At 43.8% G+C, this 11852-nt stretch overlaps 1 protein-coding gene across 1 annotated transcript; it reads right to left on the reverse strand.

Moving 5' to 3' along the window:
- Positions 1-349: 349 nt before the first annotated feature.
- On the reverse strand, positions 350-11204 carry RAB39A (RAB39A, member RAS oncogene family). Its single transcript, XM_035542528.1, has 2 exons — positions 10858-11204; positions 350-1731 (listed from the first exon to the last, which is right to left on the reverse strand). The coding sequence occupies exons 1-2, from the start codon at positions 11202-11204 to the stop codon at positions 1305-1307; spliced, it is 774 nt and encodes a 257-aa protein (XP_035398421.1). The 3' UTR covers positions 350-1304.
- Between the last annotated feature and the right edge of the window lie 648 nt (positions 11205-11852).

Consider the following 11852-nt stretch of genomic DNA (forward strand, 5'->3'; position numbering starts at 1 on the left):
GACACAGACTTATTTGGTATTTAAGTGCTAAACATATAGGGCACAGTTTGCGTAAAGCTAGTGTGTGTTATATTCAGAGTAGTAGCAGTAGGATGACCTCAAGCTCAGTAAAATGCTACATGATCACAGATTTCTCCTATTATTATTGTTATTAAAAGCTATTGTGTGTTGCTTTCTTAGAAAAGGCTTCTCCAACTTTGCTGCCTGTAGCCAAGAATTATTTTAGAAATTCTTTTCTCTCCAAACACTCTATTTGTGACAGTTTTGGTTTTAAAACCTTTATTTTTTAGGCAACCAATTAACATTTGTTGGCTGAGATTAAACCAATCCTTATTCTCTTCAAATGCAAGTTCTGGGTCCCCATGGGTTACAGCACTTTTAAGTTCCTTTTTACATCTAGTTAGAAGTAGATAATTTTTTTTTTTAAAGCTGATATGGAAATTGTTTGTGTAAATTAATGCAATTCTTTAGGCATCAGTGTGGCTATGATAACTACCCAGCTGAGGATCTGGCCTCCAAAATGCAACTCAGTCAGTTGGGAAATCTATTTTGTATACAAGTCAAAATAGTTGGATCATATGTGATGTTACATTTAGTTTCACTGGCAATTCAGAAAATATTTAATAGTAAATTTCATTGCTAAATTTCATTGCTTCTATTACCCATTTTCATATACAAATAAATCATCTTTTCTAAAACATTCTTTTTCTTTAGTAAGGCTTGTATTCATAGTCATATCAAAAGTGTTTGCTATTGGAGCAATCTTTCAGCTTGCTTTATTTAGAATTATCTTTATTATGAAATTCTACAGTTTACTAAACTTCAACGTTGATGAGCAATGCTGCACTTGAGTAAAGAATCACATAAAAAATGTATAAGGTATGATATTTTCTTGTCCAAAACTAAGGCAGGATGAACAAAAGTAATAAGCTCATCTCATCCTCACCTAGCAGGGCTTGATTTTAAACTGTATTCAAAATACATAGCCCAGGAGAGGATGTTGTCACGGTGATTATTGCGCTTTCACAATGTCTTGCTATAGGATTAATTTTTCCTTTAGCAATATATAATTTCTTTTCCTGAAGACCACACGAAGATATTGTACTCTGTAAAACAAAATAAAATAAAAACAAAAGCACTTAAAGTTTTATGAAGTTATGAATTAGACAGAAGAATACAAAACCAAGTTATTATCCTACGATTCAGCTATGTCATGATCTAATATTGTTTCAGAATTATTATTCTGTTATTTAGGTTGGAGTCATCTTCTGAACACCTGATGTGCTCTTTGGCATGCCACAAATTCAGCAGATGCACTGTCTTCTGGGCTTTACGGCTTCCTCTGATGAATGTACAACATTTGGAACAAAGCCACTCTTAACACCTTCCCATCCATCTTGTATTGTGATTTCTCCTTTTTTTACAAGTTCATAGATGTCTCGCGTAAGAATTGTAAAGGACTCTTCAACATTTGTGGCATCTTTTGCTGAGGTTTCTATGTATTTCATACCACAGGCAGATGACAGTTTTTCAGCTTCTTCCCTTGTAACCTCACGCTGTGATACTAAGTCACATTTATGTCCTACTAACAGGAAAACAATCTGAAAGGGCTGTACATGCATTTTTGCTTCTTCTAGCCAGTCTTTCACATGTTCAAAAGATCGTCGATTTGTGATGTCAAACACTAGCAAGCCACCGACAGAATTGCGATAATAAGATCGTGTTATTGATCTGTGAAGAAAAACACAAAAAAGGAAAATTAAAATATATTTTCACTTTATTTGTAAACAGGATACTTTTCCATGTGACTATGTTCCTTTTTTACCCACTATAAGTTTTATGAACTTACCATGCTTTTTTGAAATTAACTGGAATTTATTAATTTACCTTTTCCACAAAAAAGGTTTTAATTTTTTCCTACTTCAAAAGTCATACTCTAAATGTTCTTAAGTCAACATTTCTAGTGCCAATTTTGAATGCTGAATTTTTCTGCAAAGTACTCTTTATTAGCAAACTGTTGCACATGTTCACAGGACAATATTTATATATATATTTTGACAGTATTTGTTAGTGTTGAAAGTCTGAGTTCTTCAGTTTTATAAGAATATTCACTTCACTTTGTTCTAATCAGTCATTTTCAAATGAAACAGGTAACCTGTATCCTTTTGTATTCCTTATAGACAAATGGTTTGATAGCAAAAATTGTACAGATAATCACAGGTTATTTGTGCTTGTAGAGGTCAACAGACTAAGGAAGGAAACTCCCTCAACAACACTGTACTGAGCTGGGCCAACACACACTTGTTACAGCACTGACAAAGAACATTTCTATTTCCAGCATATCATTCATATGGAGGTTCAAAAGCTCTTTATTAATTGCATTTACTATTTTTTGGTATGAGACTTCCAGAAGTGGTGACATATTTTGTGCTTTTCAGCCCTGTGTGTTCCAGACCATTCACTGGAAGTAATTTTGGAAGAAGGAGACCCTTCCTCCAGAAAGATTTTTAATATGCTCTGGAAGAAGAATAATTAAAAAAAAAAAAAAAAGTTAATTAGAATGTAGAGTAAGATATAGGGACTAAAAAATGATTTTACATCTGTAATCATGTGCAATAGGGGAGGATGGAGAAGGCAAGAAGAGACATTTTAAATGGAATGATGGCCTACCTAGGAGTGGATATAAGCACTACATTAGTAGCGTAAACATAGAGCAAGTGTGTATATGTAAGTATTCTCCAACTGAAATGAGACACAAAATCTATATTAACAGGAATTAACTATATTTTATCTTAAGATTATTGAGAGAATGGAGCTTCAAAACATTTGAATCAGGATGAACGGTACACAGCTGCATCTTTCCATAAAAGGAGCTCCCTCTGATTTTCACTTAATCACTTTTCATATAGTGTTTTCTAACAATTTGAACACCGAGGTATAATTAGGAGCAGTAGTCATATTACAGATAGGTAAGTGCAGTTAGATAAGGCTTAGATTTCTTGGCATAACTAAATTAATTTAGTCACGGCAAACTGCATTTGAAAGGGTTTTATTTAGATAACAGGGAGGGTTCGTTTGTCTTAATGTTTTAGAAAGATCTTTTCTATGTTTCCAGTGCTCCATGGAGTATGTCTCTGAGCAGTTTGAATCTGAAGACAATAGGGTCTCACCCTCAACTTATTCACATAGTCTGGGTATGAAAAATGACCATAAATAAAGGTTGTATTTTGTGAAGTACTAAATAAATCTGCTTCAGGTTTTCTTAAGTGTTTTTTTGTTTCATTTTGTTTTCAGTAAAGCAGTTGCAAACACAGATGAGTACATCAAAATAATTCAGGTTGTTCCAGACAGAGCTGAAGTATGTGACAAAAATGGGATTTGGTTTCGAAAAGTGATAGCTAATACAACCGATTTTCAAGAAAAAGAACCTGTCCTGAAAACAGTTATGCCAAAGCAATATATTAGCAGCTGAAAAAAAAGGTTAGTACTGAAAAGGCACTGCATGATTTACTTAGCATTTTTATGTAGAATAATGTTGTATCGTGTCTGTGAAGTGGAGTACTGAAGAACAGTATTTATTGTCTTACTGTGTGCTTACACTTGGAATTCTGTACCCTCGTTGGCTGTAACTCTAGTTCCGCAGAGCTACGCCAACTGGCACTAGCTGGTGATCTAGGCCATTATATTTAATTTTCTGTATATGTTGCCTGTAACAAAGATGATTAAAAAGCATCTGTAACTTTGGGCTGCACATCGCAAAAACTGGGAAAAACGTCTGGGCACATGAACATAGCAGGTTGTTCAACAGTATCTGAAACATCCCACAGATGCAAAATATTTGACTTAAATATGACAATTAGAGTAGAATAAGTATAGACAAATGTATTTTCAGTGTATGTCAGAGTTATTTGCAAAATGAACTGTGTAAAGTGGGTGTATTTCATGGTCTGGTAAGTCTGGTTTTTTTTTCTCTCACCCTGTGAAAATAAGTGCAAGAGCAAATTTTGCCTCATTAATGTTGTGGCTAAAGATTATAGTACTTTTAGGTGCCTTTAGCAAGGCTTAGGCAGAGCTAAAAGACCAACATCTCAAGCTGTGCTCCACTCAGCTGCATGGAAAGGAAGCTGTGGGGAGCTGGTGGTCGGTCTCTTCTCACAGACAACTAGTGATAGGAGTAGAGGGAATGGCCTCAAGTTGCGCCAGGGGAGATTTAGGTTGGAAATGAGGAGACATTTCTTCTCAGGAAGAGCAGTCAGGCATTGGGACGGGTTGCCCAGGGAGGTGGTGGAGTCACCGTCCCTGGGGGCGTTCAAGGAAAGGTTGGACGTGGTGCTTAGGAACATGGTTTAGTGGGTGACATTGGTGGTAGGGGGATGGTTGGACCAGATGATCTTGGAGGTCTTTTCCAGCCTTAATGATTCTGTGATTCTATGATTCTGTATCTAACCATGGTGCCCAGACAAGCTCTGCGGGGCCTGCGTGCTCTGCCTCTGTGCGGGCTGGGAGCAGCTCATGGGGCAGCGCCTGCCTTCCCTCAGCTCCTGTCACAGCTGGAAACCAACCCAAGTGTCCCAGGAACAGCTCCCCAGGAACACACCAAAAACCTTCAGATGGGTTCCAACTCCCCATGAAATGTAGGTGAGCTTTCTTTCAGTGAAGGTACCTACCTCTCACAGAGCTTCCTAGCGCCCCGCTTCACAACACACAGGGCCATGTTCACAGGGCCCACGCTACAGAGGCCACCCTAAGCGTTCTGCTCAGAGCACTTCCACCTTTAGAGACGTTACAGACTACGTCAATATACTGTGTACGTCTTCACTGAAAAGCCTGATGATGAGTGTGCTTGGTGGCCTGCAAGAGATAAGGAGGGCTGAGAGTCATCCGGAAAGCCTGGGAGCCACTGGCCATAGCCCCCACAGGGGAAGAGGAGGTGCTGGGCTCATCTAAGCAAAAGCAGCAGGTGAGTGGAGGGAGGGAGGAATAATCTCTTCTCTTTTCTTGGATCTGTGCAGGAGAGACAAGTTCACAGGGCCAGAGAGCAGTGGATTCTTCAAGGTGCAGTTCTTCAGTTCTGAACTCAGGAACACTGAGATATTTCATCCCATAGCCGTGTAATGTAAAATCCACAAAGGACTTACAACACTGATCAGACTCTACAGTGCTGCCGTTCACAGCAAAGCCCTTAATCACTAGTCTGCAGAGTTGTACTCCTACTTCTGGCTCAAAAATTCTGTACTCCTCTCTGTGCAGTGCCACCATTAGGAACGAGAAACACCGATCCAGACTCCTGAATGGCCTTCCTGGTAAGATGCACTACGAGATTAGGAAAGATGTGTCTAAGCACACTTTTCCTGCTTCCTGCATGAATGTTTTGTGTCGTTACTGTAAAGAAACAGCAAGAACTGGCCACACGCCAAGCAGCCAGGCCCCTGGTAAAGCAAAAGGTTGCACAGACTGTTGATGTGCTCAGAACCCTAAGAGCTGTGTTTTATAGGAGCTGTAGGTATAGGCACCTGTACTTCACAAACAGGGAGAGCATTCTTTATCCTCTTCCTTTGCTCTCAGGAGGTGATTCCAGGCTGTGAACTTCACGTGGCAGAAGCCCCTCAAAGCAGGGTTGGTTTTGATCCCTTTCCCACCCCCATCACTTCCCCTTTGTTGTCCCTGGGGCATGTCCCACTTGGAGGGTGTGATCAGTTCGATGCTTCAGGCATTGTGCAAGGAACCTTCCTAATACACGGCTCTGGATCTCGCTCCAGCAACCAGGCAACTAAGTGATATCTAGCCCTAGATCTTCTAATAGCTTTTAAAGTGGTGTTTCTCAGCAGACGTTAGTTGATACAACTGAAAGGAAAAAGCCTTCAACACAAGACATTGCTCTTCTACAGCATAAACACCATCTTAACGAAGCAAGCAATCCCGAGCTGGCGAGGACACGGTAGCCTCGAAAAGAGACAACTTGGTGCAAATATGACAGAGGTCTACAAAACCATGAGCATCACAGGCAGAGCAGATAAAGATTCACAGTTAACCTCTTCAAGTACAAAAGCCCTTCAAGTACAAGCTGCCAAATATAGCTAGGAGCCAGCTTCAGAAGAAACAAACTGAAAAAAATGGCTCTCCAGGCAACAGCTGGTAGACTTGTGGATCTCCTTGGGAAAGACATTATGAATGCAAAGAGGTTGTCTGTGTTCCACAGCAGACCGAACAAGTATCGAACAAGAGACTGATTGAGGTTTAGTAAATAGATAAACCACATCAGTCTCAGGAAATCCCTCAAATTGAAAGTACAGGCTAGCAGAGTACTCCGGAGAATTCAAAGACTCTATCAAAGACAAGATATCTGAGTACAGACCTTAGACAAAACCAGACCAGCCCTCCTTGGACTCTTTGACAATCACTGACATGATTACACACACTTTGGTAAGTGCTGCAGCATCTGACTCCAAAAGCAAAATGTTTTTAACTCCTTTATTGTCTCTTTTTGAAGAAAAGAAGAAAACCTTAGGGTCAGGATGACGAACGGATGGCAGGTAAAGTTTAATATTGTCCAGCTTATGCATAAAGGATGTTCAGATTCCGATTGCTCCAGTTATCCCCACGTAGATCCTAAATTCCTGAAATGTCTTCCCATGTAGACAGCTAATTTTGGTTCAGCTAATTAATTGTCATAAAACTACCATTATGGAAGGGAATGCGTTACTTGAAGCACCATGATTCATTTTCTGTGGGGAAGGAGGGAGAGTATTTCCTTTAGCAGTGGGAAAGCCTTAAGCTAAAGACAGGGTGGGATCAGGATGAGAAGATAATGGCCAAAGACCAGCCTTTCTTCTAAAGGCTTCTCTCATTCTTCCCCCATTCTAAAATGAGGGAGATGGTAGGCAATGAAGCCTGCTGTCTGCTTTCCTGAAGAGCCTTCAGACAACGTGTTCAAAGTGGGAAGCACAACTTATTTTGGATTTAGAATCTGGCAAATCTGCCTGTGACTTTGAATGAAAGGGAACTGAACTCTCCGATCCATCCCCGCACCTATCTTTCACGTGTCTTACCTTTCTGCCTACAAAACTTTGTTTTCTTCTGTTCCTTTGTGCCTGATACTTCTTCGCTGCCTCCTCTCTCCACTTCTCTTTCACAGGAGTCTCTGAACCCTTCTCAAAGCAATAGTTAATGGAAATGTCCTAACCAATGCCTTTGAGTGTGCCTTTGTTGGAGGTGCAAGCTGATAATGTTTCAGGAGGGACTTTGCCTGCTTCCACAGGAAGCAGGCATTAAAGGAAGGAAAAAGCACTAAGGAAGCAGCACTGAAGAAAGGGAAACAACCCTCCTACCTATAGAGGTGAGTGCAACCCCTTCTGCCTGGGAGTCTCGTGGCTGTACAGCTCCTCAGAGTGCAGACTGGAGTGTGCATGGCACACTGGCCATTGACGATGGGTATGCTACTGCCTCTGGCCAGCCCACACTAAATATGTAACATATTATACCATCTTTGTCTGGAAGTTACAAAAATTGATGTAAGCGTTATTGAAAAGGTAATTCTTATTTTCTCCCCCACTCCATATAAACAAAATTTAAGTTACAAAGCTCCTTAACTACGCTGCTGCTAAATATGGACTGTCCCAGCATCCTCTAGACTATCCTTATTCCTGATTTTCAGCAAAAATACTTGTATGAATAATATTTTTGCTCATTTTGTAAAATGCTTGGCATTTCTAATAAATTAAAGGTAAATGCAGGGTAAATAAAGGGATAAAGGACTGGAGAAAATCAGTTTTCTCCTGATCAGAACCTGATAAAAAGGTAAGACTACAACAAGGACAGAAAGGGAACCACAACACCTTGATATTGAATGCTGTAAGGTTCCTCCAGATTGTTCTACATTTGGAACTGCTGGAGGTGACACTACTCTTCAAGAAGGCATATGTTATGTTGTACAGTAATGATATGTTAGATTTTTTTTTCCAAAGGATAACTTTAAAGTCTTTAGTTTTAATAGGGAGCAGTTGTTAAATGCAGATTGTAAATTCTTTTTGAAATGATAACTTCCCACATAGAGTACGTGTTCGTTCCACTCATTTATTCTGATCAAGGTAGCATAATGGCAGGGGAAAGTACAGTCTCAAAAAGAAGTCATCTTCTTAGCCTGATCTAAATATTAGGTTAAAGATATAAGACCCTAATTAATACGCCCAAGGTAAGCCTTGGTAAGATGATGGCTACTGAACAACTGTTTTTGAAAATGAATTAGAAGATGTATTAATCACATCAGACCATGGCTTTAGGATGACTTTAAATCAGTCACAGTGTTTCTTTCTCATTATGATCTTACTGATGCTTACCAGATGAACCAAACTTTCACTAAAAGCTTTACCTAATTTTGAAGAGTTATTTTTACACTAGGACTAAAGACTACATTATAATGATGGTAATTTTGAAAATACATATTGCTTACTCAAAAAGAAGAGTAAGGGTAGTGTTTTATTTTCAAGACGTATTGGAAGCAGAATGTACCTAGTTAATATCATAGTCTGCTATATTAACGGGGTTAGTATAACTCAGGCACTCCCATAATATTATGTGCCTAACTTCTTGAAATAAATTCTCAGTCTTAGCAGCATTGCTTCATAGCCTTGGAAGTTCCACGATTAAAATTCATTTTGTTGGATTTAAATACAGGAAAATTAAAGCAAACGAATCGCAGCAAAGTAGACCATGTGAAACAAATAGCCAGAGCAGCAGACTGCTCTAAATGACAACTAACCCCAAGTTAAAAAGGAAGGGGGAATCCCTCCTTTACCTTAGTCTGTGTTATGGACCTGAGTCTACACTAAGCAGGTCTGTAGGTTCTTTTTCTAGTAAACCACTCGACGCACTGACGATTATGTTGTCTGTATGGGAGCTAGCACCATGGGAGATCCTGCTTAGTGGTGCCCCACTGGTGTCCCTACAAATTTAGTAAGTAACTGCACTGGCTGAGCTCATAACAAGTAAACTGTGCTTGCAGCTTGCTTGTGGAAGCGTTAAAAATTACTTTTCCTTTGAGCAGTAACGCAAACGATGCATGTTAAGGATGAGTTCTAAGAACATGCAAGAAACCCAGTTCAAATACAGAGGCATCAATGAACTAGGCACAAGTAAACAATTTCTCCAAGAAAATAAGTGCTCTCTTTCAAGATGGTGTGATGGCAGGTGGGTCGCACCTGTCCCCAGGGAATGTCCCTAATAGCTGGGACCAAAAGAAGGGGGTTATTATACAGCCAGTGTTTTGTCCTGCACACGGGCAACTCTCCAAGGAGCTTTTAAACCAGGTTTTACCTCCTCTGAAGTACCAATGCAAGTGAATTAGAGCACAACTGGGAATCTTAACTGCAAACTGCTTGGCATTCCACAAAATTGGATTATTTCTCGGAATAATTAGTTCTTCCCCAAGACTATCCTTGCTTGTGATCTGTAGTCTTCTCCAATAGCAGAGAACAGAACATGCAAGTTTTTAACCTGTGGTGTATAATTTAGTAAAATATTTACAATTTACTTGAGCACATGCAAAACAGACTATGCAATAAATGCTGTGATATTTGGTACACCAACTGACAAGAAACTTCTAGCAGAAAAACAACCACAGATGTTTAAAACTACTTCCTCCAGTTTGTATCTGCTGGGCATTGGCAAAAACACAGATGTATACTACTGGTAAATTTTAAAGCAGCTGAATGCATGACTCATCACTGAATATCCCCTGAGCATTCCCTTGTAAACGATGGCTATCATTTGAGTTAAGATGTATGCAAAACTCTGTATTTGCATTCCTTTCAGTCAAGTGCCTTGTCATTGGCCATCCTGGCTATTCGTCAGCAAATTCAAAATAAAGAGATTATACCTCCTTAGTCACTTGTTTACAAGGATTTCTCCTTCTTTGCTGGAAAGCACAAGGAGGATGAAAAATGTTAAGAGCTTGCCATTATCACTGGTAATTTCTTTCCTAACCCTTCAGAGGCCTGCCTGCGAAAATATACATAAGCCTGTGACTCATGCATGCCCTGGAAAGTTTTTTTTTGTTGTTTCACTGTAGTGCTTGTTATTGAACGAGGGTTCACCTTCCCTGGTAAGATGCTGAAACCCCACCTCTTCAGCTGAGTGCCAGGATCTGCACAACTGTTGCAGAGGAAGCCAGGGAGCAGAACGGGTTCTGCTGTCGCCAGTGAGGAGACCCATTGCAACCCTACTGCTGGACCCAGTAACAAGCGCGTGGGTGAAGCAGCACAGAGCACAACAGGCAGATGGGCTGCGCGTTAGCATCCCACCTGAGCTCACACCTACTGAACCCTGGGTCCAAACCAACACTGTACGCAAACTGTTTGTGACAGAGAGAGGAAAGGAGAGGACTGAGCACTCGGAGCAGCATTTGAGCTAGCTGAGCTACGCGCTCACTGACGGGAGTACTAGTGAATATTGGAGCAGGTGCAGAAGGCAACTGTAAAACCCCAGTGGGTGACCGCCCGTGGCTGTGATGGTGCCAGGGCTGCTCTGGTGCTGCAAGGATGGAGGGCAGGGAGGTGGCCTGATCTGCCCAGCTGGGAGCGGGGAGCGCTGCAGGGGAGGCCGGGCGACGATGACAAAGTCAGAACTGGAGAGGGATGCGGGGCCCTCCGGCCGCCAAGGAGGAGGAGATGCGGGTTCGCCACCCCAGGTTCAGGACTCCAGGGCAGTGAGGAGGGAAGGAAGGAGGCACAGGGCAAGGCCACTTGTTAGCTCGGGCGAAGGCTGGGCGGGGAAGGGCAGCGGGGCTGGAGGGGGCTGCCGGGGAGCCGGGTGGAGGCGGCTCGGGGAGGGGGGCTCGGGCAGCGCCCCGGGTCCCCTTACCTGAACCGCTCCTGCCCGGCCGTGTCCCAGAGCTGCAGCTTGACCCTCTTGCCGGGCTCGATCTCCACCAGGCGGGAGAAGAAGTCCACCCCCACGGTGGGGTCGGAGTGCAGCGGCCCGGGGAAGCGCCCCTCGGTGAAGCGGTGCAGGAGGCACGACTTGCCCACGGTGGAGTCCCCCAGCACGATCAGCCGGAACTGGTAGATCCAAATCGCCGCGTCCATGGCGGCCCCGGCCTGGCCCGGCTCCTCCTCGGGGCTCTCTCGGGGGCTCTTCCGCGGCCGGGGCCGGGGCCGGTGGCGGTACCGGTGCCCGCACCGCGCTCCGATCGCCCCAACGCCCGGCATGGGCGCGGCGGCGGGGGGGACGAGCGGGGCCCGGGCGGCCCGGGCGGGGCGGGGGCCGGCGGCAGGACGGACGGACGGACGGACGGGAGCCCCGAGCCGGCCGCTTCCCCCCCGCCCCGCTCCCGGGGGGCTCCCTGCGGCCGCCCGGGGCGGGACGGGGCGGGACGGGGCGGGACGGGGCGGCCGCTGTCCCTTCAGCACCGGCTGCCCGCCGGGGCCGACCTCGCCTCGGCTGCGCTGCGGCGGCGCGGCAGAGCCCTCCCGCCGGGGCCGCCTCCTCCTCCTCTTCCTCCTCATCCCCCTCCTCCTTCTCCTCCTCCTCCTTCTCCTCCTCCTTCTTCTTCTCCTCCTCCTCGAGGTGCTGGGGTTGTGGAGAGGGGCCCCCCGGGGTGGGGATGGGGGGAGCCTGAGGGAAAGGCGGGGGGGAGCCCACAGGAAATGGCGGGCAAGGAGCAGGGAGAGGGGTCGGGGGAGGTGGGCGAGGAGCTGGCGTGTGGTGACGGGGGAAGGGGGAGAACACTTAGAGTCATAGAATTATGGAATCATTAAGGCTGGAAAAGACCTCCAAGATCATCTGGTCCAACCGTCCCCCTACCACCAATGTCACCCACTAAACCATGTCCCTAAGCACCACGTCCAACCTTTCCT

Source organism: Cygnus atratus, chromosome 1, assembly GCF_013377495.2.
Source record: "Cygnus atratus isolate AKBS03 ecotype Queensland, Australia chromosome 1, CAtr_DNAZoo_HiC_assembly, whole genome shotgun sequence".
Classification (NCBI taxonomy): domain Eukaryota; kingdom Metazoa; phylum Chordata; class Aves; order Anseriformes; family Anatidae; genus Cygnus; species Cygnus atratus.